Here is a 20192-nt window from a genome sequence, read left to right on the forward strand (position 1 = left end):
ATTTGCTGGACAGGTATCACCAGAGCGCGAGGCAAGAGCGCTATGAGATCATTACTAACATGATCACCGCTAAGATGGGGAGTGGAGAATCCCTAACCTCTCATTTGTAGAAAATGCAGAGGTATGTTGATAGTCTTCTCAAACTTAATGTTAAGTTTGATGAGGATTTGGCTATCGACATAATCCTCCACTCCTTTCCCTCCTTCTACAATCAGTTTAGGATGACCTACCATATGAACAAAGAGGAGGTCTCCTTGAGCAAGCTCCAAGGACTCTTGAGGACTGCTGAGAGCAACCTCAAAGACAAATCCGTTGCACCGTCCCCTACTGTGGCCGCTCCTGTGATGGCGATAGGTCAAGGAAAGGGCAAAAAGAGGAAGGCTCCATGTAAGAGCCACCATAAGGGGAAACCCTGTGATGGTTCGTCCTCAAGTGGGACCAAAGCTGGCCCTGCTAAACCCTCTTCCGATCCAAAAGAAGCAGAGTGCTTCTATTGCCACCAAAAGGGCCACTGGAAGCAAAGCTGCCCACAATATCTGCAGGACATAAGAGATGGGAAGATCAAGCCCACATTTGCAGGTATGTATTCTATTAAATCTAATAACTCATCATTTGCTACTTCATGGGTTCTTGATACAGGGTGTGGTTACCACATTTGTTCTGATATGCAGGGCCTAAAAAGAAGTAGGGAGATGGAACATGGGAAGATGAACCTGATTATGGGAAACAGAAGATCGCCGCCTGTGACCAAAGTCGGTGTTTATTCTTTAGTGTTGACTAATGGGTTAGGAATAGATTTAGAGAATTGCTGTTATTCGCCAGATATGGCAAGAAACATTATTTCTTTTCACGGGTTGTTTAGACAAGGTTTCAGATATTCTTTTGATAATAGTAATGGTTCTATTAACGTTTATTTGAATGGTGTCTTTTATTTCAATGCATTACCTTGTAATGGGGTTTATGAATCTGTGATGATTGTTGATAATTTTGGAAATAATGTTTTGAATATTGATTCGTCTACTAGTCTAGACAAAGCATGCTTGTGGCATTGTCGCCTTGGCCATGTCAACAAGAAACGCATAGCCCGACTCCAAAAGGATGGAGTGTTGGAGTCATTCGACCTTAGGGACGATGACACGTGTGAGTCTTGTTTACTTGGGAAGATGACCAAGTCACCCTTTACTGGCACTTGTGAAAGGGGTGAGTGTTTATTGGATCTCATACACACCGATGTGTGTGGGCCCTTTAGATCCACCACAAGGGATGCTTGCCGCTTCTACGTGACTTTTACAGATGATTATAGCAGACATGGATATATCTACTTGATCAAGCAAAAGTTGGAAACATTTGAAAAGTTCAAAGAGTTTAAGAATGAAGTGGAGAATCAGCTGGGCAGGAAAATCAAGATGCTTCGGTCAGACCGAGGAGGAGAGTACCTAAGTCTTGAGTTTCACGACTATCTAAAAGAATGCGAAATCGTTTCGCAATTGACGCCTCCGAGGATGCCACAATTGAATGGTGTGGCTGAGAGACGTAATCGGACCTTGTTGGACATGGTTCGTTCTATGATGAGTCGGACTTCGTTACCAATAGCTTTCTGGGGGTATGCCTTAGAGACTGCCGCCCACATACTTAACTTAGTTCCCACCAAGAAGGTTTCCAAGACTCCTCACGAGATGTGGACAGGGAAGGCTCCCTCGTTGGCACATATCAAGGTTTGGGGTTGCGAGGCTTTCGTAAGACGAGAGACTCACGACAAGCTAGAACCTCGTAGTGAGAAGTGTTATTTCATCAGCTATTCGTAGAAGTCTTTTGGCTACCTTTTCTATAGACCGAGTGACAATGTTGTCTTCGTTGCTAGAAGAGGAGTTTTCCGAGAAAGGGAATTGATAGGCCAAGAAGACAGTGGGAGGCAAATTGAACTTGAAGAAATTCAAGATCAAAGCGATGAAGGAACCTCTGACACTGGCACTTAACTTGAGGAGGAAACTCCTATTGAACCTGTTGACGAGTCCTTACCTCTTCGACGTTCCACTAGGGCTAGTGTTCCACCCCAGTTTTATGGTTTTCATATTACTACTGAAGGGGATACATTTATTAGTGATAGTACACTAGTAAATTTGGATGAACCTAGCAACTATAAGGAAGCCATGGCAGGCCCAGAGTCTGCAAAATGGAAAGAGGCTATGGACAGCGAGATTCAGTCCATCTACGACAACCAAGTTTGGAATTTGGTTGATAATGTACCGGGTCGTAAGACGGTCGGGTGCAAGTGGATCTTGAAGAAGAAGACGGACATGGATGGGAAAGTGCATACTTATAAAGCGCGATTGGTTGCGAAGGGATTCACTCAAACTCCCGGAGTTGACTATGATGAGACCTTCTCACTAATTGCGAAGATAAAGTCTATTAGGGTGATGCTTGCCATAGCTGCATTTCATGATTATGAAATATGGCAGATGGACATGAAAACCGCTTTCCTTAATGGAAAGTTGGCTGAGGATGTCTACATGAATCAGCCAGAGGGTTTTGTCGATACGAAGCATCCGAATAGAGTATGCAAGCTTGAGAAATCCATTTATGGATTGAAACAAGCATCTCGCAGATGGAATCTTTGTTTTGACGAAAAGGTTAAAGAGTTTGGCTTTCTGCGAAGCGAAGATGAATCTTGTGTGTATGTCAAAACCAGTGGGAGTATAGTAAGCTTCCTCGTATTGTATGTTGACGACATACTACTCATAGGAAACGATATCCCAACCTTGCAGGAGGTCAAGTCCTGGCTCGGGAAATGTTTCACTACGAAGGATGTCGGAGAGGCTGCTTATATTCTGGGAATAAGAATAGTAAGAAACAGGGAAAAGAGACTGATAGGACTCAGTCAGGATACATACTTGGAAAAGGTACTAAAGCGTTTTAGTATGGAAAATTCCAAGAAAGGGGAGTTGCCAATCCAAAGCAATACCAAGCTGAGTAAGACTCAAAGCCCGAGTACAGAGACAGAGATAGCTGATATGAGCCGAGTACCTTACGCTTCCGTAGTAGGCTCTATCATGTACGCTATGACTTGCACTCGCCCTGATGTGGCCTTCGCTTTGAGCATGGTCAGCAGATATCAAGGGAACCCTGGTAGAGCACATTGGATTGCAGTTAAGAATATTCTTAAGTACCTTCGGAGGACCAAGGAATGGTTTCTAGTCCTCGGTGGGAGTGATGACTTAAGGGTACGAGGGTACAGTGACGCTAGTTTTCAGACGGATCGGGATAACTTCCGATCGCAGTCGGGCTGGGTCTTTACCCTAAATGGAGGAGCAGTGACTTGGAAAAGTTCCAAGCAAGAGACCGTAGCTGATTCAACGTGTAAATCATAGTATATTGCGGCAAGCGAAGCGTCAAAGGAGGCTATATGGTTGAAGAACTTCATTGGAGACCTTGGAGTTGTGCCATCCATAAAAGAGCCGATGGAAATTTTCTGTGATAATGAAGGAGCGGTTGCCTTAACCAAGGAACCGAGAGATCATGGCAGATCTCGACATATTGACAGAAAATACCATTTCATCAGACATCGGGTAGAAGAGGGACTCCTCGTTGTGAAGAGGGTATCATCAGAAGAGAACCCAGCAGATCCCCTTACGAAGGGACTGAGTAGGGTCAAACACTTGCAGCACGCTAGGAGCATTGGGCTGAAGGATGATATAAGTTTGGATTAGATAGGAAATGTGTAATAGATAGTTTGTACTTGACATTCGATGAATAAATAAATTGTGTTATTTATGAGTAAAGCTACTATCTTATGTTGGTTATTTATCTATTGTTTCCATTTTGCATGTTTTGACTTCTTGAATGATAGGATTATTCGAAAAGGTCCACAGTCAGTCATATTTTGGAAGTAGATATGAATGAAGACTGTCATGAATTGTTTGTAGATTGTCTAAAAGGTTTTGGACATAGCAAAGGTTTGCTGCAAAGTTCATGAGTGCTTGTGAATATGAGTTGAGCATTGGAATAAACCCGAGTTTTCTGTATCACTTAGTGGTGTTTCATCTTAAGTGATCGCAAAGCGATAACATCATATAGTCTTAAAACTTAGAGATATGGTTGTTGTTTGCTGGTTGGTTATACATTGATAATGTGTAAACGCATTAGTAACTTGATGTTATAAAACACATTATTGTGTGTGATCCATTAGTAAATAATAGATGCATATGAGTCGAAGTTGATCTGTTCCTTTTATTCTATGAGAATAAAAGTGATATATTGGCCACTTGATGATTTGGTTTGACTTATGTGTCGGGCCCGGTCAGAATGAAGTTGATGTGTTCAACTAAATTCTATGTCAAACAAATCGGAAATCAAGGAACTACTGCTGGACAATAAGCATTGTCAGCATGATATCCAGAACAAAGGATTATACGATCCCTTATCTAAAGGACAAGTTGGTCAGAGTTGACAGCAAAGTTAAGAGCTACGATTGCTAATCGGATTCTGAAGTCATATGTGAGATATAGTTACTAGACTTATCCAAGTGGGAGACTGTTGGAATAGTGTCTAAGCCCATAACTATATTTGGTATGTACTTGACCCGGTTGTGCATGGTCCTTTTGGGTTGCCTTCTCCAAAGCAACTTGACAAGGTAATTTAAGGAGAAAGAGAGAGTATTATGATTTATTAATATATTATAAGAATAATATATTAAAGGAGAAATCATATTTATTTAATTAGTCTTGGTCATAAATTAATTAGGAATTAATTTGGTGGTCAAAAGAGATTAATTGAATAAAGGAGTATAAACTGCCAAATGTATGATAGTTGAGTTTTAGGTTAAGGAAACCTAATGGGCTTAAGGGGGAACGAAATTATGATGGGTAACCATCATATTTTCGTCCAAGGCCTTATTCCAGAAGGTTCCATGGGCTGCTTGGTGGCTAAGTTGTCCATTAGGGTTTAGACTGAAACCCTAGTAGCATGTAAGTATAAATATGACCCCTAGGGCATAGAATTCGGCTACCTCTTGATTCTAAGTGATCCCTAGGCCGATTTCTAGCCTCCCTCTCCCTCTCTTATATTGCCTTCTTGCTTGAGGGGTTTGTGAACCATTAGAGGAGTTGCATTTGTGACTCTAGGCTCAAGAGAAGAAGAAAGAGAAGATCTAAGCCAACAATTGAAGAGGTAAACATCTAGATCTGAATCTATATGTTATTTTGTTGTTTATATGCTAGATTAGGGTTTGTAAGTCTTGGAATCAAAGCATGTTCAATAGTGAAACCTAGATCCAAGCATTAGGGTTTGTATGAGAACATAGGAATGTTTCTTATGCATAAAACCCATCAACAAGTTATTTTGAAAACGAGTATCAGCATAAAGCTGGTGAGTTCATAAGAATTTAGTGACTTTGTTGTATAAAAGTGTTTCCAACTTATAGAATAAAAACTGAAATTTATGTTTATAAGTAGTAGAAATCCCCAGAAAATCCTATATTTTCCAGAAAAGTACTTTGTAAGTTAAATCCTTTGGGTTGTGTGTAAGTATTTTCATAGAAAACCTTCAGTTTTAAAAGTATAGCAATAAACATTGTGAGTAACATAGGTGCAGAGAAGTTATGCCTATTAATCATAGTGGTGCAAACTTCCATTTGTAATAGGTATTTACTTGCTTCGGGATGTTATCTTAGACTTAAGTCTTAGTGTATTATGTTGGATAAAGGGGTAACCCCTCAGGTGACCAGACTGAAGTAGTAATAGAGGATCCGGTGACCTTCCCGGTCATGCGTAGTGTAGTGATGTAGTGCCACCCCTGAGTCTAGTCGGCTCGGACTGTAGCTAGCAGTCGGGATGTAATAGTGTCTGCCCCGTATAGATCTATACATATAGTGTTGCCTTCCAACCGGAAAGCCCTGGTCACATGGTGTAAGCGCAACAGAGTGTCTTATAGAGGGTTAGTGAGTTATACTCTGGATTTGTGTATTTTTCGATATTATAGTACAATAGTCTTTTGTATAGTTTCTTAGAGTGTTTTCTTATACGTGTATTAACTTGTCATAATAGCCGTTATAGTGAGTATAGCAGTAGTAGAGGTAACGAGTAGTAGTCTTAGCTATACCTATTATAGCTAACTAGAGTGTATGATTTTCGGCCTTTGAATAACAAAGGTATCATATGGGATGAAGACTTTCATATCTAACACTAATATATATGATATATAACTAATAAATCAACGACAGTCGGACGGATAACTGATACCCTAGGACCACATCAAACAAGAACAGGAAATAAGGCAAGCTATCGGTCCTAAGTCCTTCAAGTCTTACTTATATAAATATATTAGTGTAGATATATTTTAAAAATCAAATTAATTTAAACACAGTTTTAAAAGCATTTTAATAGCAATTTAATCTTAAAATACATTTGATAATAAACTAAAACAGTTTTATTGGAAAGCAGCTAAAAGTGTAGAAAATCCCCTTTTTGATGCTAATTTGTGAATAACAAATGATTTAATAATAAAACTTGTAGAATTTAGACTTGTATCCCCCCCCCCTAAAACATGTAAAAACATTTAAAAATGTTCATTAAGGGGTATGAACTCACCTGTAATGAGTAGATCGGGTGGAAGTGCCGGGTGAGCGTTGGTGTCAAGTAGAGACTTGTACACCCTTTATGACCCTAGTAACATATGAAGACATATGTTTACAAGTAATTAGTGATTTTAACTCTAATTAAACACATATAGGCATCCTAATGTGATTAAAGGTCTTATGGTTGAGTGCTAGAAGGCTAATGGATTGCAAGGAAAGAGTATAAGACCTCACCATGGAGTTTACTCTCCTAAAACTCACCTTAAGTGAGTTTACGGTTAGAGGACCTCATCCCCCATGAGTTTAAGGCCGTAAACTCATAGGAGGAGTGTAAGTGAGTGGTTTCAAGCCTTTGGTGGTTCTAGAAGTGGTTCTAAGGTATTATACAAGGTTATAGGGGTGTTTAAGGTTCCAAGAGTGTACTCCCTTGGAGTTTACGGTCCAAAGACCACTCCTTGGGAGTTTACGGCCGTAAATCCCTTGGTTTACGGTAGTAAACTCTTGGACACCCCCAATCTTTGATTACAAGGCCCTTGGCTCATTCCTAACAAATTCTAGAAAGGGTATACGGCTCTTTAGGGGTCTTAAACTATCATTTGGCATGTTTTAGGGGAGTTTACGGTCTAAGCATATGCTTGGGCCGTAAACTCTAGTTTACCCCTCAAATGATGATGTTTAGGTGTTCCAAGTCCGAAATACCAAGCCCCTAAGCCATATCTCAAGCCTAAATGTGGCTTGGAAGTGTTTTGGGCTTGGTTTTCATGTTTAGAGGGTGTTTACGGTCTAAGCACGTGCTTGGACCATAAACCCTCTTCCAAGCCCTAAAAATGGTTGATTTAAGGTCCAAACACTTCTAGGTTAAGTCCAAAGCTAGTTTCTAGGCTTAAGGGGAAGACATTTGGCACTTTTGGCAACATTTTAGGTGTTTACGGCCTAAGGAGGTTCTTAGGCCGTAAACTCCTTCTTTTCAGCCTTCTAACATGATTTTCAAGCTAAAACACGAATCAAAGGTGCCTAGAACAAGTTAGGGTAAGAGAACTTACGTTTTGGAGGCGGAAACTTGCGGTTTTGAGGCGAAATCGAACTCGATGAGAGAGAGTAGAGGGAGAAAGTGGGTCTAGAGTGGTAAAAGGTTCCTATGGAGTGTCTCCTTTCCTTTATATAAGGCTTGGAGGTGGTATACAATTACCCGATACTGAAGTTTAACGAGGTTTAAACTTTTTACCCGGTTAAATGGTCGTAAAAAAATAACTTTTTCCAATTAAATGGAAATGTAAATTTACTTGTTTTTATTTATTTTATTACAACGATATTGACATAAAACACAAATAAATAAAACATTTATTTATTTGCCGTCCCTAAATTAACGGAACTTTTATAAACTAGAATATTCCATTAACGGAAACGGGGCATAATAACGGATTAAACTTGGGTTGTCACATCATCCCCCCGTCAAGGAAATTTTGTCCCGAAATTTAGAATTCAAACAGTTAAGTTATTACAGTACTATTAAGCAAAAAGATGGGCATATTTGAGTTTCATTTGATCCTCACGCTCCCAAGTGAACTCCGGTCCTCGTTTAGCGTTCCATCGGACCTTCACAATTAGGATGCGACTTTGCTTCGTTCGTTTGATCTCCCGATCCATAATCTCCGCAGGCTCTTCCACAAAGTTGAGGCTCTCGTTGACTTCGATCTCGTCGAGTGGGATAACGAGAGTCTCGTCGGACAGGAATTTCTTCAAGTTTGAGACATGGAAGGTAGGATGTATGTTTCTTGGCTCGTGGGGTAGGTTGAGTTTGTAGGCTATAGGGCCGATTCTAGCGAGTATCTCGAAAGGCCCTATGTACCTTGGGTTCAGCTTTCCACGCTTTCCGAAGCGTATCGTGCCCTTCCAGGGTAAGACTTTCAAAAGGACACGGTCTCCCACCTGGAATTCCAAAGGTTTTCTTCGTTTGTATGCGTAGCTTTTCTTTCAATCCCTAGCGGATTCTAATCGTTCGCGGATCTGTACAATCTTCTCGGTCGTTTCTAGAATGATCTCCAGACCCGTGAGAGTGCTATCAGGAACTCGTCCTTTAGCTAACTGAGTGTCACCCACCTCAGCCCAGCACAGAGGGGATCTGCACTTCCGACCGTAGAGGGCTTCAAATGGAGCTGCCTTGATGCTTGTATGATAACTATTGTTGTAGGAAAACTCCACCAGAGGCAAGTGTGTATCCCACGATTTACCAAAGTCAATCACACAGGCTCGGAGAGGAAAATCTGGGGGATAGTTATTAGGGTATGACCCAAAGCAGCCAAATAGAATTAAGTTATTTGCCGTCCTAAATTCACTGAATCTTGGAATTCCTAGGTTTGTGGTTGTTGGGGTCGTAACTTGTAGTAGCGGATCCCTATTGATTATCACAATGTCAACGTGTGGTTTTGGTGGGATTTATGAGGTTTTGGGGATATCAAGTGACTCTTTTCAACAGTTGTTGGAGCTACTGCATTAATGGTTGCCTTGTGATTGACACTGAGGGAGTCTGGTATTGGGAACCCACCGCCTATTTCACCTCTGTATTCATTACATTTTTGTGTCGTCGTAGTATCGGTAGTAGTATTGGATTCTGGCACAGGGTTATCCAGACGAAATTCACCCTCTTCCTCATCATTGTCTTTTTCTTGTATCCATGTGTCGGAGACACCGTCCTCATCGTCATTTTTGTCATCCAAATCTTCTTCTACTTTATCAAATGGAAGGGGTTTGAATGAAGACTAATCATCAGTATATTCAATAACCTAAACTTCATATGTTCTATTCTTTGTTTTGATGGTGATCAATTCATTAATCCATTGTTTCGCGGATGTTAAAACACCCAATTTTCCCATAGTGTAATCCCTTCTGTTTGTAATGTTGTCAAATGGGCATATGACTCCCAAATATGCTTGCTATCTAGGGGAAGTTAACCTCATCCCAAAGATTCAGTGGAACCCCCAATATTTTGATTGATGCAGTTCTTTCGTATTTTATTTCTTGCTGGTCGCTTTGAACCAACCACTTGAACCAATCTCTCCACCTATTCGTGTCGTCTAGGTATTCTTTTGCAAAATCTGAATGACTAAATCTGATGGCTATGTTAAGACCTCTAGAATATTTGGTGTTTTCGCTTGTTAGTATTGTTGTCGATAAGTTTCCGATGTGGTCTAAGCTATGTGCATCCATGATAAGGACACTCTTACTCATCCAGATGCTCATAAAGGTTTTTGGTTTTAGTTCTATTGGTGCAAAAGATGGATTGGTTCGCTTGTTACTATTGCCTGTTATAACTTGTGCAAAGGTTCTAGCATCTCTACTGCCAGAGATTTGTGGAGGTATCGACTGAGGGCACTCCATCGTGTATCTTGTCGTTGGTAGGTGGGGAGAGGCTTGTGAACTGCTTTGCATTGGTGTTTGGCTATGTTTACGTATAGTACTATTTCTCTGCACTTTATCCCTTGAAGTGAGTCTTCCAAATCTTTGGCATCGCTTACTCCCGTGAAACTCACAAATGCATAATTCTTTATGTATTAATCCTTTCTCCCGCCAAAATAAACATCTACCACATGATCAAACTTGGAGAATGACTTGTTTAACTCTTCTTTCCTTACACCGTTCGGAAAACCGGCTACGTAGAATATAGTGAGGTCGTCTCTTGCAAAGATTCTACTTGCCGGTTTTCTTCTTCTTACTTCCACCCGGTCGCCCGGCGGGGTGGTGACCTCTCATCATTTAACTAAAAGGATAACCACATATGATGTAATTTGTTTGGTAGGGAAATGTGATCATTTTGATATTAAATTTATTTTTGTGTTATTATTGTAATAAATGCTGATGTTTAAATTAATGAACTTATTAAACAAAAATTTACGTGTATACAACAAAAGGCCGATTACATGATGGGCCATACTAATTGCTATGGGCTACACTAACTAAGTATAATACAACATGATAACAATAATATAAATATATATATAGTCTAACAAAAAATATTAGATGCCTCTGAAAAGATTAATTTGTAAATTCAACAAAAAGTACATAAAAAATATAAACATTTTAAAATGAAACATTTATATTTATTTTAGGGTGTGATTCGTACATAATAATTTTTTGTCATACACAACAATTTATATATTATATATATAAAATATCAATTGTTGTGTATGGATAAAAACTATTATTTACAGATCAAGTCTCTTATTTCAGTGTACAATACGTTCTCTCAGGCCTGATTGATGAATGAACAAATTCTAGTTCGTAAAGTACAAGCATTTGCAGAAGAAGGTTTTTGTAGGAAAAACACATGTTCCTCCCCTTTGTCCTCTGCCACTTGTAATTTTCCTTTCCATCCACTTTTTTCAATCACGGCTTTGTAATTCCAATCCCTAGCCCTCATAAAATCATTTCCGCCGATACAAACCAGCATCTTGGAGCAACCCATACCCGTTATTCTTGGATCCATATCCGGGTTAATCAACGGGTCATCCGGTCCGCTACTTCCCGGGTGAGCAAATGCCCACAAGCCATCCAAATAAGCAACCATTTCGGGTTTAATCCAATCGGACTCGTCACCCACCCGTTCTTTCCCCCAGAAATACGGGTGAAGCAAGATAGCACCCTGGAAACTTAAACCGGATGGGGTATCCGATCCGACCCGGATCGCCATGTGGTGGGCTATATTACCTCCGGCACTGTCGCCGGCGATGAAGATGTTTTGAAGATCGGCGTATTCGTTCAACCACGGCTCTGGACCATTTCCGTTGACATGCTCCGCGACCCACTTGATCGCTTCCCATGAGTCTTCATAGGCGATCGGGAGGGGAAACTCCGGCGCTAGTCTGTAGTCGACGGAGACGGCGACGACATTGGATTCTGAAACGACGAGGTTAAGGAAGTTGTGGTACATGGAGGAGGTGGTGGTTTCGATGACGAATCCACCGCCGTGAAAGAAGATTAAAAGCGGGAGTTTTTGGTTGGATTTTGTGGGGTTTGGGATGTAAAGCCTAGCAGAGATGTTGACTTCCTGTGAAATCACGACGTCTTTTGAAATGACGCCGGAGGAAGGATCGGTGCCGGCGGGAACAATATTGGGAACGTAAAGTTTCTGGATTCGACCGCCTTTGAATATACGAACCAAACCGGGGACTTCTTTGATGATTTCGTCGGTGGACGTGTCCATGTCGATTGCCGAAGATGCAAGAAGCTAACGATGAATTATGATTTTCAGTTTTCAGTTTTCACTTGTCATGAATAAATAAGTTCTAGGATTTTCTTTTTAAGCGGATCCCATCTGTCTACTGTAGACGTGGGGGGACCCTATGGGTGGCTTCTAGATGCCGAAGTCAAATGTTTTATTTTCCATAAAAATAAGACAATTTTTGCAAAATGGTCTTATGCGATTTAAAAAATATAACACATGATTTGTTTAGGATTTTGTTTTATTTCTCATAGATATAAAATAAAATTTGAGATATAGTCTATGGCTCTATGCGATTTAAAAAATATACCATATATTTTTAAGATTTTTTTGTTTCCCATATAAGACAAAATTTTAGAAGTTGTCTATGTGACTGATTTAAAAAAATATAGCACAAATGGTCTTTTTTTTATCCATACTCGACAAAATTTAAGAAAAGGTCTGCGATTTAAAAAAGTATAGCACATATGATTTTTGTGTAGGATTATTTTTTTGTTTCTCAAAAGTATAAGACCAAATTTAAAAAATGGTCTTTAGTCTGCACTATTTAAGAAATATAGAACAAATGGTTTTTATTTAGGATTTTTTTAAGTAAATGGTTTTTACGTTTGGAAAGCTTTATATGGATGGTCCTTATCTCATTTGTCTTTGTTTGTTTTACACCTTAAGGCTAGACATGTTCTCCTCACATGGGGGCATTTAGGTCATTTCATTGTTCTTTTTCTTTGAATGTGAAGAATATTTGAAGATTATTCAATAAGGTTCTCCAAAGTTTATGGGATGAACAACGAACCACAATCACTATCACGAACCACGAACCAATGTTGGTGTATAGGTGACGATCATAAACCAAAAGTGGAGGAGGAAAAATAGGGTAGAAGAAAAATTATTGGATATATATATATATATATATATATATATATATATATATATATATATATATATATATATATATATATATATATATATATATATATATATATATATATTCATTAGCCAGATTTATATGTTTTTTACATTTATTCTGTGCTAAAATACACTAATAGAAGTTAAGTAAAATTAAATAATTATTTAATTAAATAAAAATAGATATTAAATGATTTTCATAATTGTATATATATTAAATGATATTCTTAATTATAATTCTGTTTTTATAGAAACTAATTAAATTCGTCATTAATATCAGCAATAACATTTTTTTATGTATATGTTCGTATTTTGTTTATAAACTCACTAACTTAAACGTTTCTTTTCTTACAGACAATTTTTTATTTATTTTTCTTATGTATCATAATGGACGATTCCATCGATTCTAATCGAAAAAAGGTCAGAATAGGTTTTTCAAATAAAGAAAAAGATTTTTCTCCATCTTTTTTGCCAATTATTTCTAAATACAAAAAGAAGTAGAAAAATGAATAAATATAGTAATAATTTGATTCTTCGTTGCCGTAGTAAATAGGAGAGAATGAAACAGATCAAATGATTGTTCTAGAATGGCAATTTCTCACAAAAATATGACAAAGTTGTATGTCCGTTCTCCATGTTTCAGGCAACTTTGTTTTATTTTGAGTGAATGAGTCACTAAACAAAATACGAACTCATATATGAAAACTTAGATATGAATTATGACAAATTTAATTAGTTTCCATAAAAAATGAATTATAATTATGGAAATCATTTAATATCTATCTTTATTTTGTTAAATAATAATTTATTTTTTACTAAATTTCTATTGGTGCATTATAAAACATAATAAATATGACAAACATTTTAACCGCTCTCTCTCTCTCACTCACTCACTCACTCTCTCTCTCTCTCTATTTCTTTCTCTCTCTCTCTCTCAATATATATATATATATATATATATATATATATATATATATATATATATATATATATTAATGTATTTCATATATTTATTATGTGTGCTACAAAATACAAATAGGAATTTAGTAAAATAAATTTATTATTTAATTAAATAAAGATAGATATTGAATTTTTTTTTATAATTGCATGTATATTAAATGATATCCAGAATTATAATTATGTTTTTATAGAAACTAATTAAATTCGTCATTAATGTCAGCAATAACATTCTTTCTGAATGAATTCACATCTAGGTTTTATGGGCGAATTTCATATATACCCCTCTTAAACTTCAAAATATCATATTTGCCTAGCTTAATTTCTTAATATCATATTTACCCTTCATAAACCTTTAAAATATTATATTTGCCCAAATCCTTTTTTATAATGTTTTTAATATTTTATAATCATTTTTTATAACTTAAAATTACTATAATAATTAAAAAAATTAACAATATTATCCTTACGTCTATATTAATGGAATGTGAACTTCTAAATTGTTGGAATGTCGTCCTCTTGACAAACAAAAATATTCATCTTCATCCCTCTCTATGGAATGTATATTTTGATTGTTTAGTTTTTTTTTTTTTTTTTTATGTTGTAGATGAAGGATATTTTAGATATTATCATTGATATTTTGATGTTTAAAAAGTGCATATACGATATTTTGATATTTAAGAAGGGCATATATGATATTTTGATGTTTAAAAAGGATATATATGATATTTTGAAATTTTATGAATGGTAAATATGATATTTAGAATTTTTATGAAGGGTAAATATGATATTTAGAAATTAAGTTGGGTAAATATTATATTTTGATGTTTAAGAATGGCATATATGAAATTCTCCCTTTTATGTATGGGTCCATTTTTTGTTTCATGACTCACTAACTTAAATACAATAAAGTTGCATGAAATATGAAGAATGAGATTGTATTCTACTCTAATACACTCTCATTCTGCTAGAATACAATCTTATTCTTCTTGATACAAATTCATTTTTAAATAATATTATTGTTGACATTAATACAAATTTAATTAGTATTCATAATAAGGAATTATAAGAATGAATATCATTTAATATACATATAATTTTTACAAAATTCTTATTGGTGCATTATAGCACACAATAAATATGAGAAACATTTGAACACACACACACACACGCACACACACACACACACACACACATATATATATATATATATATATATATAATGAAAAAGAAGTTAATATCTTATATGTGTAAAAATCGTAAGATATTGGACAAATGTTTTTGTTCATCATCTTAATCATAATTCAAACTACTAAAAATTGATATAAATCGAAAATGATAATCTATATATCAATGAACGAAAAACACAAACCTTCATGTATATAAGGACTCTTATGTTAGACAATATATGGATTGATATTTAAAAGAAAGTGAGAACTTTTCAATTTTCTTATGGATTTCCCCATCATCTCTTTTGTTAACCATGTAAGAAAACTGACAAAGATTAAGTCGAAAGATGATTTTAAATAAATTATACTTAATAGATATTTTTTTTTAGTTATACAAAACTAAATTCGTTAATTTAAATAAATATGTGAAGTTATATCACCTTATAATATGTATTAATTTTATTTTGTTTTTTAATCTAATGTTATTAATTTAATATAATTAAAATGAGAAATTTTAAAATCTAAAATGAAGAATCAATAATTAATTTAATGTAATTAGAATAAGAAATTTAAAATTTAAAATTTAAAATTTAAAATTTAAAATTTAAAATTTAAAATGGATAATTAATAGGTTGACAAATGATATAATATATGACATATAATATTAATGATGAGTTCTAATAATATGACACTTGTCAATATAAGAATAAATATATATATTCTTTTATTAGGATATGAAGATGAAGATGAAGATAAGTTTAATGATTTGTAATAGTAAATAAGGTGTTGTTTGTTTTTTCGAAGAGAAAATTAGTGAAGTCTGTGGACCACCTCTGCAATCCTCTGTAGCAGAAGAGGTGGAACAAACGGCTGCAGCATGTAATAAAAAATATGTTTGTATTTTAACGTCTGCAAACTGTTGCGGTAAGTTAAACTAAGGCGTGAAGAGGTTTGAAGCAGTTGGTTTAGTGCTGCGCCACGCAGCACACGCGCAGCAGTTTTTAAGTCAGAAGTCTTCTGAAAAACAAAAAACTGCGAAGGACCAAGTGTTGCATGTGTGCTGCACGACGCAACAGTAAGTGGTCTGAAGTGGTTTTTTTTTAAAAAAAACAAACAACACCTAACTCTTACAATTGTACATAGCACTCAATAAACATTTTTTAGGCGGCATTCAAACTTTTTTCAAAAAATACCTATATTGACTAGAAACTTACTATCTTCCATCATATTAATATTTTTAAATAATTTGAACGTGTTGAATAGTAGACCATATAAAAATAAATTAGTGATTAAATATATAAAATTCTCAAATTTTGATTAACCTTTTAAGTATTTATCATTTTATATATAATAAAGAAAACTAATATTTGTCTAAAATCCATAATATTTAGGTCTCAATTCTTAAAATGATTTTGGTCCATTCGAATATAAAATGTGGGTATTTAGAAATCTCAAAACTTCTCACAATAGTTTTATGAGTAAATTACACGAATGGTCCCTATGGTTTAGGGTAATTTGCACGTTTGATCCCTAACTTATTTTTTAATTCGGAAGGTCCCTATTGTTTGATTTTGTTACGCATTTGGTCCCTATCTTACCTAAAAGCACTACTTTGCCCTTGATTTTTTAATTTATTTAAATAAACACACCCCCAACCCGCCACCCTCATCTTACCTTACTCACCCCATCATTTTTCTCTATTTAAATAATAGTTTTTTAGGCAAGACAAGAACCAAGCACGTAACAAAAACAAATAGTAGGGACCAAACGTGTAACAAAAACAAACAGTAAGGACCTTCAGAGTTAAAAAAATAAGTTAGGGACCGAACGTGCAAATTACCCCAAACCATAGAGACCATTCGTCTAGTTTTATTGGCTCTAACATCTTATCTTCGATAGTAGTTGGAAACAGTAGTTGGAAACATATAACAAGACCTTTTATATTTACAGAAAAGAAAAACTATCCAAATTCTGTCGAATACAATTATTATTAATATTATTACGACAATACGTTACAAGCACGCATTTTTTTATTTTTATCTTTATCTTTATTTTATTATGTTGACATAATACCTAAATAATTACTTGCCATTCGATTGAAAAAAAGAAGCTAACAAAGTTTTGAGTTTGCGTGCGTCCTCACAATTAGGATCAAACAGATGGAACACATGATCTCTTCCTTCAGTCTCCATAATTTCCACGTCTCCATTCCAATCACTCTTCTTCAGTGTCTCGTAGTAACTCAATCCACACCCTTTAAGCCTATCTTTCCCAGCTACACACACCTGCACCTTCCCACACGCTATCTTTTCCAGCAAACCCGGTTCCGCAGCCGGATTTATCCTCGGGTCACTAATCCCACTTGAATCGGGACAAATATACATCCATAGTTTACCCGGTTGCCTGAACTCGAAATACGGGTGAATTAACGCCATGCCCACAATCTTCAAACCGGGTCCGGTTCCATCTACGCCAGCTCGGACCGCTATGTTATGTGCGATGTTAGCCCCAGCGCTATCGCCCATTAAAAAAACCCGGTTCAGATCGGCGTGGTCTTTTATCCATGGATCGGGTGCTTGATCGACCCATTTCAGAACTTCCCAGCAATCTTCGTAGCAGGCTGGGATTGGGTGCTCCGGTGCGAGTCTGTACTCGATGGAGACGGCGATTACGCCAGAGGTGGCTATTACGGAGTTTAAGTGGGCGTGGCAGAGAGTGGAGAAGGCGGATTCGATTGTGAAAGCGCCACCGTGGATGTAGATGAGGAGTGGGAGTTTAGCGACGGCTGTGGCAGCGGTGGATGGTAGGTAGAGACGGGCGGAGATCTTGGGATCTAGTGAAATGACGACGTCTTTAGAGAGAACATTCGTTATGGGATCGTGCGATGGAGGAATGATCGGGGTTCCTGTAATTCTTTCGATGCGACCACTTTTGTAAACACGGAAGAAAGGGTTGAAGTCGTGAGTTACCTCATTCTCGATGGAATCCATTGCAGGTGGAGTTTGTGTTTGTAGAGAAAGATGTTGTGGTATTAAATGGAGTGGTTCTGATTCTTATACCCTGTTTCGAAAAAAAAAAAAAAAAAAAAAAAAAAAAAAAAAAACCACACATTTTAGTAGACACTGGATTCTTGACAACCACTTTGAAAATTTAGAGCATTGGTTAAGTTATTATATTATGACCAAAAAAAAATCACTTCATTATTAGCGGTGAGCCCATGGTGAACCACCGGCATCACCGAGGTTGTTTTTGTAGGTTTATTGAACTCGTTGTTCATGAAATCCCTCTTGTTTTATTTACAAATGACGACGATAAGAAAACGATGACAAAACGAACCCCAAAACGAAAGTACAAATCGATAAACAGAAAATTGACAAAAAGAACGTCAAAATGGTCAAAAGGACTCAAAGTAAGAAATATTAAAACATGTGTGATAATGAAAAATAAGTAGTAAGAAGAAAAAATGGACAAAATGAAGGCGAAAAGGGTCAAAGAAACTTAAAGTAGCAAATATTAAAAGACATGTGACCGATTTTTAATTGCAATAGACGAGGAACCAAAATTGTCAAAATATACACAAAAGGATCAAAATTGGCAAAGTATACACAAAAAGAGCAAAATTATCAAAATATACAAAATATTGTGGTAAATGTTTAAAAGATGTAAAGTATACTATTCCTAATATAGTATATAAATAGCAAATAAGAGCATTTATAATAGCAAAATGTTGTAAGTAAGCTTTTGCATACCACATCAAGAAAATAAAAAACTTTAAAAAAAATCTTTTAACTTTTTCATTAAATAAAAACAAAAAAGAATATATATATATATATATATATATATATATATATATATATATATATATATATATATATATATATATATATATATATATATATATATATATATATATATATTCCCAACCAAAATGATTGAAAAAACTATTTATTAGTTTCTATTCATGGAAAAGTTTTAGACTTTATTAAAACTAGTAAAAAATCTCGTATGAGTTCTAATAAATTTATTTTTAAACTACTTCATATTAAAACATTGTATTTTGATAAAGAACTCTTGAATGTTTCTTAAAGTTGATGGTTGTTTTTAAAAACAAAAAAATCAATTTTTGATGAACAAATGCCATCAGAAGTTTTTGTAACTTTTTGCGAATGAGAAATAGCCTGATAAAAATGTAATATTTCAAAAAAGAATTGTCATTAAAAATTACATAAAAAATGGGTTGTAAGTAACCGATTGCTCTTAAAACAACTAAATAGAATTTTTTTTAACAAAAATTGTTATAATTAATAAAATTGCATCTTAGATGATGGATCAACTAGGATCTCAACATCAAGGTCAATAAGGATATTTTCTCATCTTATGTGTAATTGGTTGATCTTTTATAGAGGGATAGCTGCATAAATTCTTTAATGTTAGAATGATAAGAGCGTCTTATATATATATATATATATATATATATATATATATATATATATATATATATATAAAGATATTAGTATTAACATAACAAATTTCTTCTGAGACTTTCATGCTTCAAGACGCATGGTTTGAATTTGTAATAAAAAAAAGAGCTAAATGCAAGATTTAGCAATGTACTTTTATTTTGTATGTGTGTTATAGCATCATACCTTTTTAGTGAAAATTGATTTGTTTAATTGTATTTGGATGACATTGTTATAAGCTTATAATCGTTAGAATTAAAAAAAAATGTTGTAATAAGAAGAAACAAAAATGGGATGCTATGATAAACAAATCAACACAAGTACATTATTCTTTCTTGCATCTAATGTTATAAAAAAAGCAAAACAAAACAGCTTTGTTACACTTAGTACATAAGATTGTTGCTTAGAAGCTTAAACCATGGCCTCATCTTCCATGTATTCACCCAAAATCATGATTGCATCAACCACTTCACAAAAAATAAATAAATAAAATAATCCATTCAAACTTTAGATGGTAATGGTAAAAACAAAGGTAATACCAGAGAAGTTAATTAAATTATATTAAAAAAAATCAAGATAAATGAACTTAGTACATAAATAATAAAACATACAAAATACATACATGTTTCCTTCTCAGTTTGAGTAGCATAGTTTTTATCCGTTTTGAGAAGGTTCTGCTTTAGTTGTTGTACCTACAGATCATTAATTAAGAAGTCAAATGGTCAACTCTCAAGAGCGACATACAAATATTCCCATACATTTGATTTTACATTTTGCATCAAAAAAAGATTAAAGTAGCCACTAACAACAAGTGATTGTGTAATGTTCATATTTTCAGCCCAATTTTATTTCATTTTTATTTATTAAAATATATCAGAGTGTAATTACATTGTGATAACTGTTGGCTTAGG

General features: G+C 35.3%; 2 protein-coding genes across 2 annotated transcripts; both read right to left on the bottom strand.

The window, feature by feature from the left end:
- Positions 1 to 10584: 10584 nt before the first annotated feature.
- LOC111877830 (probable carboxylesterase 12) lies at positions 10585 to 11825 on the bottom strand. The gene has a single exon (XM_023874337.3). It carries the CDS (start codon positions 11769 to 11771, stop codon positions 10815 to 10817), a length of 957 nt encoding a protein of 318 aa, XP_023730105.1. The 5' UTR covers positions 11772 to 11825; the 3' UTR covers positions 10585 to 10814.
- A 4911-nt stretch (positions 11826 to 16736) lies between these two features.
- Positions 16737 to 17879, bottom strand: LOC111877840 (probable carboxylesterase 2). The gene has a single exon (XM_023874345.3). It carries the CDS (start codon positions 17809 to 17811, stop codon positions 16903 to 16905), a length of 909 nt encoding a protein of 302 aa, XP_023730113.1. The 5' UTR covers positions 17812 to 17879; the 3' UTR covers positions 16737 to 16902.
- Between the last annotated feature and the right edge of the window lie 2313 nt (positions 17880 to 20192).

The sequence above is a fragment of the Lactuca sativa genome, chromosome 5 (assembly GCF_002870075.4).
Source record: "Lactuca sativa cultivar Salinas chromosome 5, Lsat_Salinas_v11, whole genome shotgun sequence".
Lineage (NCBI taxonomy): Eukaryota > Viridiplantae > Streptophyta > Magnoliopsida > Asterales > Asteraceae > Lactuca > Lactuca sativa.

Bases quoted from the DNA above. Each gene is read 5' to 3' on its own strand.
- LOC111877840 (XM_023874345.3), bottom strand. From the start codon at position 17,811: ATGGATTCCATCGAGAATGAGGTAACTCACGACTTCAACCCTTTCTTC.
- LOC111877830 (XM_023874337.3), bottom strand. From the start codon at position 11,771: ATGGACACGTCCACCGACGAAATCATCAAAGAAGTCCCCGGTTTGGTT.